Source organism: Typopeltis vanoorti, chromosome 12 (assembly GCF_054136105.1).
Source record: "Typopeltis vanoorti isolate ZY-2024b chromosome 12, IOZ_Tvanoo_1.0, whole genome shotgun sequence".
Classification (NCBI taxonomy): domain Eukaryota; kingdom Metazoa; phylum Arthropoda; class Arachnida; order Uropygi; family Thelyphonidae; genus Typopeltis; species Typopeltis vanoorti.
In genome coordinates, this window is record NC_143560.1 from 75,458,477 (window position 1) to 75,473,789 (window position 15,313).

The 15,313-nt window shown below is 36.6% G+C and overlaps 1 protein-coding gene across 2 annotated transcripts in view; it reads left to right on the plus strand.

Annotated features, from left to right (window-relative positions):
* The window catches only part of qin (tudor domain-containing protein qin), a 544,378-nt gene that overhangs the window by 296,079 nt on the left and 232,986 nt on the right, over positions 1-15,313 (plus strand). For both annotated transcript variants that reach the window (XM_090401282.1, XM_090401283.1), the window contains one exon: positions 1,045-1,195. In XM_090401282.1, the coding sequence (XP_090257408.1) occupies positions 1,045-1,195 (151 nt within the window). The remainder of the gene's footprint in view (positions 1-1,044; positions 1,196-15,313) is intronic.

Consider the following 15,313-nt stretch of genomic DNA (forward strand, 5'->3'; position numbering starts at 1 on the left):
TTTGCGCAAGTTCAAAATTTTCTCGTTTCCTTGCGTTAATGACGAATCGATGAAATTCATTAATTTTTCTTCATATTCAGCTGGCATCTTTTGTGATATTTTTGTTTTAATCCGCATGCATAGCTGGTTTCTCTTCATGAATCTTGAACACCATGATGTTGATCCAGTAAAGTTGGTGATTCCTCTATTAGTGGCTCTCGCTTTCGTTTGATGAATAATAATTTTTGTAGACACTGAAAGTCCTGCTTTTTTGTGGTCTAAAATCCAAGTATTCAGTTCCGTCTCAAGTTCTGGCCATTTTGCAGTTCCACTTCGTAGGTTATGTTTACTGAGAGTTGCTTTTTTTTTTTTTAGATCTTCTTCCTGATTCCTCCAAGTTCTTATTTTCTCAGTTGGGGATGGCCAAAAATGCCTCTCTGCAGCCCTGTTTCCATGTTCTTTAGCATACGCAATCACATGTAGCTTGTATGCAATATTGTAGCAATGCCGACGTTTTTCAGCCACAATTTGCCAAGAAATTTAGAGAAATTTTAACGGCAGAAATTTATCACCGTTCACAACATACGCATCCACTGAACTCTACTTAACTGGAATGTTCTCACACACCACAATGAAGCAAGAAAGAAATTGCGTAACTCGGAACTGAGAAAATTTCCAGAAATGAAAGTAACAAAAAACTGAGTATCGGTGTATAAGACGCACCCTGTTTTTCAGACCTATTTTCAAAGGAAAAAAGTGCGTCTTATACGCTGGCAAATACGGTATATATATTTTGTATTTTTAAATTACTTTTACATAGTTGGAAACCCTCAGCTATATAGACCAAATAGTTGAAACTTTTTGAGCCACTTCAGACCTCCAAAAGTGAAGCGATGATCTCACACTGGGAGATTAAATTCATCTCCCACCTAAAGGTAATCACAAACATCCATACCCACTATGGGATTGGAACCTGTACCTGTTGGTCAGAGAGTTAGTATGCCGACCACTTGGCCAACTAATCTACTATAGTATAATTTTTTTTGTCTCTCTCTCTCTCTCCAGATTATTGAAGATAAAAATGATATTCTTCATGTTGATCTGTGCCAACCAGCAGCCAATGATGTGACTAATGATATTCCAGTTTCTGTACGTGATGCCCTTGTTTTCATGGAGCATGCTGTTTTACCTTCAGGAGTTGCTATTAAAAAAAAGAGTGAGTTTTCATGAAAGATTGAATTTATTCAAATTGTTAACCTGTTAATCTTGTTAGTTATTTTTTAAAACTTAAATAAATAACTTTAACAAATATATACACCCAAACCTCTTTTTATGCGAATTTTTTTACGTGAATTGGGATATCAAAAATAATTTTTTTTACGCGATTTTTATTCACTTTTACATGATCAATTTAAAGTCTAAGTTAGGAAAAAATCTGTAATTCAAGAAAATTCTGAGAATTTTGTAGAATTGCATTCTTGTTTCAATTAGGAAAATTCTAAATTCTAGAAAATTCTGAGAATTTTGTAGAATTGCATACCCGTTTTAATTAAGAAAGTTCTAAATTCTTATGAATTTCATTTATTGGGAATTCTCCGAATTACATAACTGACTGCGCATAAAAAAGCAGTTCTTAGCAATTTGAATTTGGTGTTTGAGTAGACAACACAGTTACTGCATTTTTTGCATTTTTTAAGTGAAATCAAAATAAAAATTGTGTTATAAAATTAATAATTTTGCCAAGAAATAATAAATGGCAAGCTATATGTGATTTTCAAACTTTCATTTCATTAACCGAAGATTTTAATCCAACCCTCACATAATGTTGCTGATAACCAAAAAAAAAAAAAAGGAAATCCGTTTCCTTGGATATAAAAATTTAAATTTTAGATAGTCTTCAAACTGGGGAAGGTGCGACGGCTGTGGGTGAGCATTTTGGAGTCAATGAATCAACAGTGAGATCTATGAAGAAAAATGAAGAGGCTATTAGAAAAGCAGTATCTTCTGGTACAAAATCAAGTGCGAAATGGCTTCTGCTGATGAAACAGCTGCTAAAGCATTTCCACAAAAACTTGCTAAAATAATTGAAGATGGAGGTTACACTCGTGAACAAGTTTGGGATATGGATGAAACCGGCCTTTTCTGGAAAAAAATGCAAAACACTGTTGGTGGGTTCAAAGCAGTAAAGGATCGCATAACACTCCTATTTTGTTCGAACGCTTTAGGAGATCGGATGTTAAAACTACTGCTCATAAATCGATCATTAAGACCACGGCCAATGAAAGGCATAGATTTTCAAAACAAAAATTGCCAGTTCATTGGACGGCCAACAAAAAAGCTTGGGTGACCATTGATATTTTCACTGAGTGGTTCCACAAAAATTTTGTGCCAGAAATTAGACGCTATTTGAATCACAAGAGTCTCAAATTTAAAGTGCTTTTGATTCTTGATAATGCACCCAGTCATCCTGCCATAGAACACCCAAATGTGCAATTTTTTTTTTTCTGCCACCCAATACCACATCATTGCTACAACCTCTAGATCAGGTTAGCAATGATGCGACTTTTAAAACATATTATGTCAGATGAACATTTCAGTACGTTTTGAAGATAAATGATGATGAAACACTATCAGTTATGGATGTGTGGAAAAAATTTTCAATTATGGATTGTATTGATCAGGTTCAATTATCGTTATCTGAATTGAGACCAGAAACTATGAATAAACTGGAAAGCTATTTGGCCTGCATGTGTTAAAGAGAATGCTCCTGTTCCCTTCAATCATACTGCAGAATTCCCCAATATAATAAGTTTGGCATGTGAAATTGGCAGAGAAGGATTCAATGATCTTATGTCGGCAGATATCGAAGAATTGATAATTGATAAACCTCTTAGCGAAGTCGAAATAGTGGAGATTGTTTCTGAGACTCCTGAAAGCGAAGAAGTTAATGAACAAGATAATTCTACTTTTACTGCTGATATAACTAAAGAAGATCTTAAATAACTGGCCAGTAATTTAGGCAATTATTTTGCCTGACATGATCCAAACGAAGAACGTGGTGGGAAGTTTTCACGTGAGCTTAAGTTGTTAATGTCTTAATAGAGAGAATTATATCGTGACTTATCTAAAACATCAACACAGCGATTAATAACTGAGTTCATGCCTAAAACTACTGCAACAACCAGTGGTACTTTTGTTCAAGACATGACTAGAAGAATTCCACAAGTTGTTGCGGAAGTCGATGACGATAATACCATATCTAGTAGTTCCTAGTAATATTACAGTCTCACGAAAACGATTCGCTATCATTTATTGTCAGAAAATGATAGCGAATAACAGAATTTTTTTTATAGAATCCTTAGCAAACAACTGAAATGAATATTTTTTTTTTAAAGTTATTAAGATTCATTATATGTATGTGTGTTCTCCATGAAATATAAATAAAAATCTTATGATCCTAACAGATTTAATGTTTGTTTTTTCATTATTTTGCTTATATTTCAGCTTTAGAACCAATCTTCACTTTTTCTATGGAGTCAGTAGTTCTTTTTATGCGAATTCTATTTATGCGTAATTTTTAGGAATGTATCTATCGATAAAAAGAGGTTTAGGTGTCTATATATATATATATATATATATATATATATATATATATATATATTTTAATTAACAGTATTCAGGCAATGACAATCAAGGAAAAGAAGGAGTAGCCATAGTATTCAACACTAAATACGAAGCTAATCTTCTTGAATGGCAAGCAGTCTCAAGTAGAGTGATATGGGCAAATATCAGAATGGGGAACTGGACAATGAGACTTATTTGTGCCTATGGTCCCACAGAAGGCTCTACTAAGGTAGAAGTGGAAGAATTTTTTGAGGCTCTAGAGAAAGCTACTGACACAATGAAAAAGGAAAAGTTGGTCCTTGTTGGGGATCTAAATACCAGAGTAGGAAATGATTGTGAGACATACAGAAATATTTTGGGAAAATTTGGAGAAAAGAGCAAAGCTAATAATAATGGCAAATACCTGTTGGATTTTTGCTCATGACATGGACTGGTTATTACTAACACCATGTTCCAACATAAAAATGTGCACAAATTCACATGGAGAGAAGAAGCCAGGAATAAGAAAAGTTATTGACTATGTTATTGTTGATAGTGATGTTTTCTCCCTGGTGCAGGACACCAGAGTGTACAGAGGATTTGAAATTGGAAGTGATCACTATTTAGTCTTGAGCAGGATAAAATTGAATTTCATGAAAAGAATAACATATAAGAAAGTTTTAAAGTGAATAAAAGTTGAGCAGCTCTCAGATGTGAACTATAGACTAAAATACACAAATATTATTGAAAAAAAAAATGAAAGAGTTTGAGAACAGGAACCAAACCTTGGAGATTCAGTGGCAATCCTTCAAGAAAACCCTGATTGATTCAGCCAGAGAGGTATGTGGTGAGGTTCTCTGCAAGGATAGAAAAATCAGAACTCCATTGTGGACACAGGAAGATAAAGAGGCGGTGAAGGAAAAGAAGAAAGCATATCAAAAGTTCCTGTTAAATAAGTCAGCTTGTGCTCTTAGAGAATACAGAAACAAATGCAAGAATACTAAACACTGTGTAAAACTAGCTAAACAAAAGTCATGGGAAGACTTTGGCAAGAACATAGAAAATAAATATCAAGAAGGTGGTAAGATATTCTGGAGGTTGTTGAAGAAGCTTAGAAATGGAGGAAAGAGTGCTGTAAAAGGAGTTAGAGATGATAAAGGTGACATGAAAATGGTAGAAAAAGATATCCTTAAAGTATGGAGTAATTACTTTGAAAAACTGCTAAATGAAACAAGCAGTGATGACAGCACAGTGGTAAAAAACACTGACCAGGCATGCAGTCAGGAATACATATCCATACTTGAAGTAGAAAAAGTCATCAAAGGCTTGAAATGTGGAAAGGCAGCAGGAGTAGATGATATTCGACCAGAAATGCTGAAGTATGGTGGTATAAAAGTCTTACAGTAGCTGCACTGCATAGTTCAGAAGGCGTGGACAGAGGGACGAATTTCCAATCATTGGAGTAGAGCTCTCATAGTACCCATATATAAAAAGGGAAATAAAACTGAAGATGAGAATTACAGAGGTATTTCCCTACTGAGTGTTCCTGGTAAGATTTATGTAGTATACTTGAGAAACGGTTGAGAAGAATTGTGGAAGAAAAGCTTGGTGAAGAACAAGCTGGATTCAGGCCAAATAGAGGCTGTTAGGATCAGATCTTCACTCTACGACAAATAGCTAAGAAATCATGGGAATATAGCTAAGATCTGCATTTAAGTTTTGTCGATCTGGAAAAGGCATATGACAAGGTGAATAATATAAGCACGTAAACACAAGAAAGATATTTAATTAACCAAATATTTCAGTCTGGAAATATTAGACCATCTTCAGTGGCACTACAAGAACAGTTTAAAAAAAAAAAAATACAAGATGGAATACTAACAATAGATCATTTAAAAATAGAACAAGCCGCATGATGTTATATCACTAAGTATTAAACGGAATATTTTTAAACAGAGACATGATTGAAATAAAGATATTAATTAATATTATTAAATACCGTAAAATTAATATGGACTAATGACTTTTCCTGATTAGACTTTCCCAGATTTTTGATCTAGATATACAGTCATTCCGATTCAGGTTAGGACGATGGTGTAACGCTTCTACGCTTTCTTTGAATAAACGTTCAAATTTATAATGGGATCTATGTAAGAGGCAAGTTTTTGAACAAAGGATGTTGTGGTTAGTTACAATCCTGTGCTGAGGCAATCCAGATTTTTCAGGTTTGTTGTGATGAATGGAGGATTGATGTTCTTGGATTCTTTTTCAAGAGAATGTCCAGTTTGTCCAAAATTGGAGAGATGACAGTTGCAGGGAATTTGATAAACTCCAAGAAGAGACATAGTTGAGCATTTGTCTTTAGGAGAAGGAAAATGGGAAGATAATTTGTTAATAGGTGAATACGTAGCTGTTAAATCATATTTCTTCAGAATTCTTGCAATAGGTTCTGAAATACTGGAGATATATGGAAGACCCAGAGGAAGACCAAGATATAGATGTTCTTGTGGTGTCACTGAAGATGGTCTGCTATTTCCAGACCAAAATATTTGGTTAATTAAATATCTTTCTTGTGTTTACATGCTTGTATTATTCAGTCTTTATGTCACAAGTATCCTTAAAACATCATATGACAAGGTGCCAAGAGAGAAGCTATTCAATACGCTACAGTTATATGGTGTCAATGGGGCATTATATCAACCAATACTTAATCTTTATTTGAGTTATAAATCAGCAGTTAGGATTGAAGGAAGTACAGGAAGGTGGTTTAATGTTAAATCTGGTGTGAGACAAGGATGTGCATTATCACTTCTTTTATTGATTATCTATATGGATCATATTATGAAAGAAAGTGGTATTGGCCCTGATATCAAAATTGGAGATGTTAATGTCACCTCTTTGCTTTATGCGGATGATGTTATACTTCTAAATAAATCTGCTACACGTCTGCAAGATTCCCTGACAAAATTGAATAGCTGTTGTAATAGATATGGTATGAAGGTCAGCAATAAAAAGACAAAGACAATGAAAATAGGCAGAATCGTTGAAAATATCAACTACGTTGTGAACGGGAGAACTTGTGGAACCAGTAAAACATTTCAGCTACTTAGGCACGATTTTTTAGTGAAGATGGTAAATTAAATATGGAAATAGACAACAGAATCAACAAAGCTGGTATGTTAGGAAGTCAATTGAATAAATTCATATGGAATAAGAGAGAAATTAAAAAATTTATTTTTCATCATCATCATCATCATCATCATCAAATTCCTGCCATGTACCCTCAAGGGGTGTACAGGATATGACAGTACTACATGAAAAAATTACATCATTACTAACTTCCTATCTACAATTTTCCTCCAAATCAGTCTGTTACTTGTCAAGACTCCAACATTATCAGATCTTATATTTCTATCGTCTAAGGCACTTTGTACCGTATCAATCCACCTATATCTTGGTCTTCCTCTGGGTTGTTTTCCTGCCAACCTGGCAGAGAACACTTGTTTTGCTAATCTTTCCTCGCCCATTCTATTTAAGTGACCATACCACCTGAGATTAGCTCTGCTAACGCATTCCTGGATGCTGGCAATGTCAAGTTCTTTCCTAATATCCTCATTTTTAATATGATATTGCCATTGATGCTATCTGTTCACATCTCTAATCTTTCTCAGGACTCTCATATCTGCGGTCTCTAGTCTTTGGTCAAGTGTTTTACTTCTGACCCAGCTCTCAGATCCATAAGTTAAAACTGGTTTGAACACTGTCTTGTATACAGCTAATTTAGTGTTCCGACTAATTTCTTTCTTATTCCATATGAATTTATTCAATTGACTTCCCACCATACCAGCTTTGCTGATTCTGTTGTCTATTTCTATATTTAATTTACCATCTTCAGTAAAAATCGTGCCTAAGTAGCTGAAATGTTTTACTTGTTCCACAGGTTCTCCATTCACAACACAGTTCACATTTTCAATGATTCTGCCTATTTTCATTGTCTTTGTCTTTTTATTGCTGACCTTCATACCATATTTATTACAACAGCTATTCAGTTTAGTCAGAGAATCTTGCAGACTTGTAGCGGATTTATTTAGAAGTATAACATCATCCGCATAAAGCAAAGAGCTGACATTAACATCTCCAATTTTGATATCAGGTTTAATACCACATTCCTTCATAATGTGATCCATATAGATAATGAATAACAGAGGGGATAATGTACATCCTTGTCTCACACCAGATTTAACATTAAACCATCTTCCTGTACTTCCTTCAATTCTAACTGCTGACTTAGAACTCAAATAAAGACTAAGTATTGCTTGATATAATGCCCCATTGACACCATATAACTGCAGCGTATTGAATAGCTTCTCTCTTGGCACCTTGTCATATGCCTTTTCCAAATCGAAAAAAAAATTATTATTTTTAAATAAAAATAATTAATTAGATGGCATCAGTGGCTATATCATATTAAAAAAACGAGGATATTAGGAAAGAACTTGACATTGTCAGCATCCAGGAATACGCTAGCAGAGCTAATCTCAGGTGGTATGGTCACTTAAACAGAATGGGCGATGAAAGATTAGCAAAACAAGTGTTCTCCACCAGGTTGGCAGGAAAATGACCCAGAGGAAGACCAAGATATAGATGGATTGATACGGTACAATGTGCCTTAGACTATAGAAATATAAGATCTGATAATGTTGGAGTCTTGACAGGTAACAGACTGATTTGGAGGAAAATTGTAGATAGGGAGTTAGTAATGATGTAAATTTTTCATGTAGTACTATCATATCCTGTACTCCCGTTGAGGATACATGGCAGGAATTTGATGATGAATTAACAGTGATAAATTATTATTAATCTCTTATATAGATGATAGGTACTTGCTTATTTTGGAAATGTTTTGCTTACTACTTGGGTCTCCATTTCCTGCACACATGGTGTGCAGGAATGGAAGATCCTGTTCCAAGGTGAAAAGAGCATTCACATTGTTATTTCATTTTCTGATAGCTCCATTAATTTATGATGTTTTAAACGTTAACTCTTCAACCAACATGCCGCATCTAAAACTAATAACAAAAGTAGAACATGTCTATGTTCTACTTTTGTAGTAATATTGAATGGTTATATGAAAAATCATACATTTCAAAAATATCGAAGGAATGCCTTCTATTCATTTCTAGAGAAATGAAAGATTTACAGTACTATTTGAGAATTAGAGATTTGGTTATTTGAGATTTGAATAATATATTCTTATTTAGTTTTAGTTTTGACATGTTTTTCGAAGAGTTAATGTTTAAAACATCATAAATAGAATGGGTGTCGAGGCTAGCTGGTGAACGGACATGCTATCGGAGAGCTCCTGAGAGATTTGTGATTTTTGTTGATTTATTGATGTTTTGGATTCAATGTAAAGGACTTAAGTGTGTAATTTTGGTATATTATTGGGCTTTATTAGCGTGGTTAGTGTACTAAAGTGTTTTATAACATAATCTATGTCGGGAAGTCGCTGCTAGATGAATTCGTAATGTGTAGTGTTCATGCAAGCTCCAGATAAGATAAGTATCATTTTCAGTTATCGATACAAATTATTTAATATTGTGTAGTTTTGTTTCGTTTGCCTTGCGTATTTTAGTGCGTCTGTTTTTGGTGTGTTATAACGTATAATTTGACAAAACACTTTGCAAATAAGTATGGCAGCTGTGCGAAGGAAAATGGCGGCCAGTAATGAAGGTTCGCCATCCTTATCAAAGAACGGTAGTATAAAAGAAATGAGTCAGTGTACTAGCTGTGAAATGAACTCTTTGCGGAGTGCGGTCGGAGTGTGGTTAGATGATAATAAAGGATTGAATGTGTGTAGAAAATGTAGGGAGAATGAGGAATTGAAGTGTATTTCGGATCATGAGTGTGATATTTTTGTCAACCTTCAGAATGAAGGAAATAGGGATATGACAGGAAACGGCAAGGTTGTACATGAAAATTGTGAAAGTGTGAATGTAGAAAGTGTGAATGATAGTATAAATGGTTTCTCAGAGAATAAAAAAGATGAGATAGATGCATTGAGTGAGATCGCGTTGTTGAATAGTGCGATAGAAAGAGCAAAACAGCAGCTAGAGTGCATGAACAAAAGTAGACTGAATGAACCAACCAATAATAAAAGGTATGACAGGAAAAATAGACATATGAATGTGAACATGAACAAAATGAAGGATAGAGTGCTGTATGGAGACTCGTTAGTACGAGGTGTGTTAGTAGAGGATTTGACAAAATCGTACCAACCTGGTGCAACCAAAAAGGACGTAACTGAGTCTATTAGAGAGCAAAAGGAAAGGGTGAAAGAAATGATTGTTGTGGCAGGTACGAATGATTTGAAAGGAGATAAAATGGAAATGATAGAAGACCTGAATGAATTGTTTGAGGTAGCAAAAGAAAAGAGTGAGAGAGTTAGAATGATTAGTTTTTTGCCACGGTATGACAGTGAAATGTTTAAAAGGAGGGCCATAATTGCGAATGACTTTATGCGTGGGTTATGTATGACGAGTGGTGTGGAATTTGTGGATGTGTGGAGTGAGTTTGATGGGCGAAAGGATCTATATAAGATGGATGGCTTGCATTTGAATGGTTACGGGGTAAGAAGACTTGAGAAAGTGTTGCTGAATGTAGTGGATGTGCAAATTCAGGGAAACTAGATTTGTTAAGGGGGGGAGTAGATATACAGTCCTTATGGAGGCAGTTGAAGGTAAGAATGAATATAATATGCCAGAGCAAATAAGGACAACAAATCTGAGTGGGATAGTTAATATAAGGCATCAAGGTAGGGTTGGGGCTAATAGGGGTCTTAAATTCATGTACACTAATACTAGGAGTATTAGGAACAAGAAGGAAGAGTTTTTGGCCATGGTTGGCACTTCCAGACCACAGGTTATAGGTATTAGTGAAACATGGCTGACTGTAGATGATATAACTAGTGGGATTGAATGTGATGGGTATAGTGTGTTCAGGAATGACAGAGAGAATAAAATGGGGGGAGGGTTATTGTTGATGATAGCTGATGAGCTCCAGCCAAGGAGAATAGAAGTTGAATTGCAGGATAGAGAAAAGAGCACATTTGAGGCCATTTGGTGTGAGATTGTGGCTAGCAGAACTAAATATACAATTGGGTGCTGCTATAGACCAGGTGATGGAAAAGATGGTGGTGACAGTATGCACAAGCAAATAGAAGAAATGGGTGGAAGGAGGGTGATTATTATGGGAGATTTCAACTATGGTCGCATTGATTGGAGTGAGGAGAGGACACACGGGAGGAAGGAACTGGATTTTATGCGGTTATTAAGGGATAACTATCTGCGACAGCATGTAATGGAAAATACTAGGGGTCAGAGAGTGCTTGACCTAGTAATTACATCTGAGGATTTGGCTGTAACAAATATGGCCACATTGCCACCAATCGGTGAGAGTGATCATAGGGTCTTAACTTGGGAGGTGGCTAATGGTGTAGAATTTTCAATTAAGACAGGGTACATGTGGAATTATCGGGCTGGAAAGTATGACAAGCTTAGGAGTTTGATTGGTTCAGTGCCATGGCATGTACAACTGCAAGGACTAGAAGTTGATAGTGCATGGGAGGTAGTTAAGAAGTGCTTGCATGAAGCAATGGCTGACTGTATACCTAGAGTCCGAATAATAAATCAAGTAGGGGTTAAATGGATGAATAACACCATTAAGCTTGAGCTGCAAAAAAAGAAACAACTATGGAGGGAATTTAAGGAGAAGGGTGACCGGCAGGCACATGAACGGAATAAAGCGCAGGCCAGAAGGGTGACAAGAGTGGTAAGTAAAGCAAAAAAGGATTACGAAAGAACATTGGCCATGCAGGCTAAAGAGAATCCTAAACAGTTTTTTAGATATGTAGCAAGTAAAAGGAAAAATGTACATGGCAGATTGATTTTAAAGAATGCCGATGGTAGGGAGGTAACTGAATCAGTTGAGATAGTTGAGTTACTGAGTGATCACTTTGCAAGTGTATATCATCTAGGTGGTGACATTGCAGAAACGAATAAACCAGTAGATTATACGGGAATTGTGGTTAATGAAGTGGAGGTGAGTAGTGTATTGCATAACCTCAATGTCAATACATCCGTGGGATTGGATGGTATACCAGCTCGTGTTGTACGAGAAGCAGCTAAAGAATTGTCAGTACCCTTGACCATTTTGTTTAATTTGACTCTCGGGTCTGGGTTAGTCCCGAGCAGGTGGAAAGAGGGGAAAATAGTTCCACTGCATAAAGGTGGTTCCAAGACTGCTGTTGTAAATTACCGACCGATTAGCATATCAGGAATCATTGTCAAGGTCTTAGAGAAATTAGTCAAGAAAAGAATACAGGATTGGATAGATGAAAATGGGATATTGTATGGGGGACAACATGGTTTTGTGAAGGGTAAATCATGCCTCAGTAACTTGCTCACGTTTTATAACACAGTGACGGCTGAACTGGATAGGGGTAATGGGTTTACAGTGATACTACTGGACCTTGCCAAGGCCTTTGATAGGATACCACATGGAACCCTAATCAGTAAACTGGAGCAGATGGGTATAGATATAGGGTTGGTGAGATGGATAGGAGGGTGGTTGAAGGAGAGATATCAAAGAGTGGTTTATTCAGGAGTGGAGTCTAAAAGACGTCTTGTGACTAGTGGAGTGCCACAGGGCTCTGTTCTTGGACCACTGCTTTTCAATTTGTTCATCAATGATATTGGAAAGGATCTGAGAGGAAGTGTTCACTTGTTTGCTGATGATGCAAAGTTGGGTAGAGCAATTGTGAGTGCACAGGATGTCAAAATTTTACAGGATGATTTGGATAGTTTGGAGGACTGGGCTAGGAAAAATGGATGTCAATTTAATGTGGCAAAGTGTAAGGTTATGCACTTTGGGGTGAAAAGAATAGCAGCAGTATATCGCATTGGTGGAACCATACTCCAGGAGATTGATGAGGCCAGGGATTTGGGAGTGTTGGTGGATAGGGAGTTGAAGTTTAGGGGGCACATTGCAAAAGTAACTAAAACAGCTCACCAAATCACTTGGCTTCTGAAAAATACTTTAACATGCAGAGACGAACAAGTTGTTGTTCCTCTGTATCGAGACTTGATAAGACCCCATCTGGACTTCTGTGCCCAGTTTTGGGCACCAGGGTTTCTTCGTGGTGGAGAGGGTCCAGAGACGAGTGACCAAGATGATAGCAGGTCTGTGGAATGAACCTTATGAGAATAGGTTGAAGATTTGTGGGTTGCAGAAATTGGACGATAGGCGAAGGAGGGGTGATATGATTGAGACATTCAAATTACTGAAGGGTTTTTATAAGATTGATCCAGAAGATATTTTTGAAAATATGACTGGTGGTGGGAGGACTAGGGGCCATGCATGGAAGCTGGGCAAGAGCGTGGTTGACAAGGGTGTTAGAGCTAGGTTCTTTACTTGGAGAGTGGTAAATGAGTGGAATAAGCTTCCAGAGTCTGTTGTGGGTGCTACGACCGTGAATGAGTTCAAGGCAAGGTATGATAGATACTGTGTGAATGTTGAATAGTTGTTCTTGACATGATGTTAGGGCCTCCCTCGATGAGTCTGTCGACTCCTTGGAGTTTCCCGGAACAATAATAATAATAATAATAAAAAATGAATGGGCTATCAGAAAATGAAATAACAATGTGGATTAGATAATCAGAAATTTTGCTTTACTAGAACAAGATTTCAAAAGATTGCAAACCTGTAGTACATTAGCACCATGTATGGGCCTAAGAGACTTTTGACAGCAGGAGACAAAGAGCAGAACCTCTAGACACACCACTGATTACCCTTCTCTATTGAAATGTTGTTCCATCATACATGAAATCCCAGTCTTAAATCCATATAACCAATATACTATTCAATTCTATCCTCTGCAACTTATACACCAATATATACCAGCCACTGAATTAGAAACCTTTATGCAGCATATATGCAAAATATATGGTCATGTGCATCGCCACGTGTTCTAATCAGCTATTTAAAAATGCTGCTAGTCAGTAATTGTCTATAGTGTTGAACATAATGGGACAACACACAATCTTTCAAAGTTCAATAAAGGACTTATTGTGGGTGCCTGTTTGGCTTGAGCCACGATTTTGAAAACAGCAGTGCTGACTGGTTTCTCAAAAGGTGAGATATCTCAGCTGTTTAATCAGAGGAAAAATAATTCATATTGCTTGTCTAAGATGGGTCCATTGCTTGCGTGTGGTCCTAAGGCAATATTGTCTTAGGGCAACGTTATCACAGGAACAGCATCATCATCAGAGAAGGGTTGTAGGGACAAGAACTTTCTATGTGTAGCATTTGACTGAAACATTTAATGAGGACTGTTCCCGACCCATGTTCTAACCAAACTGTGTGCAGGGAATCGGTATTGGCAGTCGTATACCTATATGGAAGCAACTGATTTCTGCGAAGAATTGAATAGTTCGTCTATAATGATGTCAGAAACACCATCGCTGGATACTGGAAGACTGGGAAAAAAAGTCATGGTTCGATGATTCATGCCACACCTTGTTCTATACCGACAGTAGACAGAGTTTGGTAGAAGCCCCATGAAGAAATGAACTCTGCTTGCCTTGTAAAACAGCTCAAGGTTCTAGAGGTGGTGTCATAGTGGGGAGCATGTTCTGTTGGTATGGAAGGAATCCCCTGATATTGCTGGAAAGTCGGGTGTCCAAGGAATATCTAAGCATTATTGCTGAGCAGGTCTATCCTGCAATTTGGCTTTTTATCCAGCAGATGATGGCAGTTTCATGGATGATAGTGATACTGTCCATCATACAAGAATTGTTCAGCAGTGGTTTATTGAGCGTGACATACATTCTCAATGGAGGATCTGAATCCATTGAGAATGTATAGGAAATGTTAGAAAATCAGATCCAGGAGCAAAGTTCTCTTCCTTCAAATCTGAACCATTTAAAGGACTGTTTGGTGAATGCTTGGTATGTTGTGGATGTAGATGCAATCCAACACTTTGTGGAATCTATGCCAAACTGCATATATATACTGTAACTCAGGCTAAAGCAGGTCTAACACAGTATTAAAAAAAAGTTTCTAATTCAGTGGCTGGTATGTGTATCATGAAGTAATCTATCAAATGCTTTTGCAAAGTCCAAGAATATCACTGTGTATGAATCTTCCTTAGCTAACACACTCATTACTTTATAATATAGGTAATGATAGGGGTAGTAATCATGAAATGTATAAAAAATTAGCAGTCAATTAGAAAAACGGTGATTATTATGGGTGATTTTAATTATGGCAATACAGCTTGGGATGACCGGATATCATCGAGTTTTGAGGGACAGCGACCTCGGACAGTATGTAACAGAAGGCACACTAGGATTGGAGGTATTGGATTTGATCATTTCATGTTACAGCTTGCATCAGTGTTGTTTGGATCTTATTGAAGAACTGTCTAGTAGAAGCAATGTTTAAATGTATTTTGAGAATCAGAAGATTAAATAAGGTAGATATGAAATGGATGAATGCAGAGATAAAGCATGCATTACAAGGGAAGTATTATGAAGGCAGTGTAAGCTGAGTGGTAATAATCAGCTCCATGAGAGTACAAAGAACAGGCAAGGAGAGTAACTCAGTTGGTAAAGGTAGCAGTATGAACAGGGGTTAGCTAATGAAGAATTTAAAAAAAAAAAAAAAAACTACG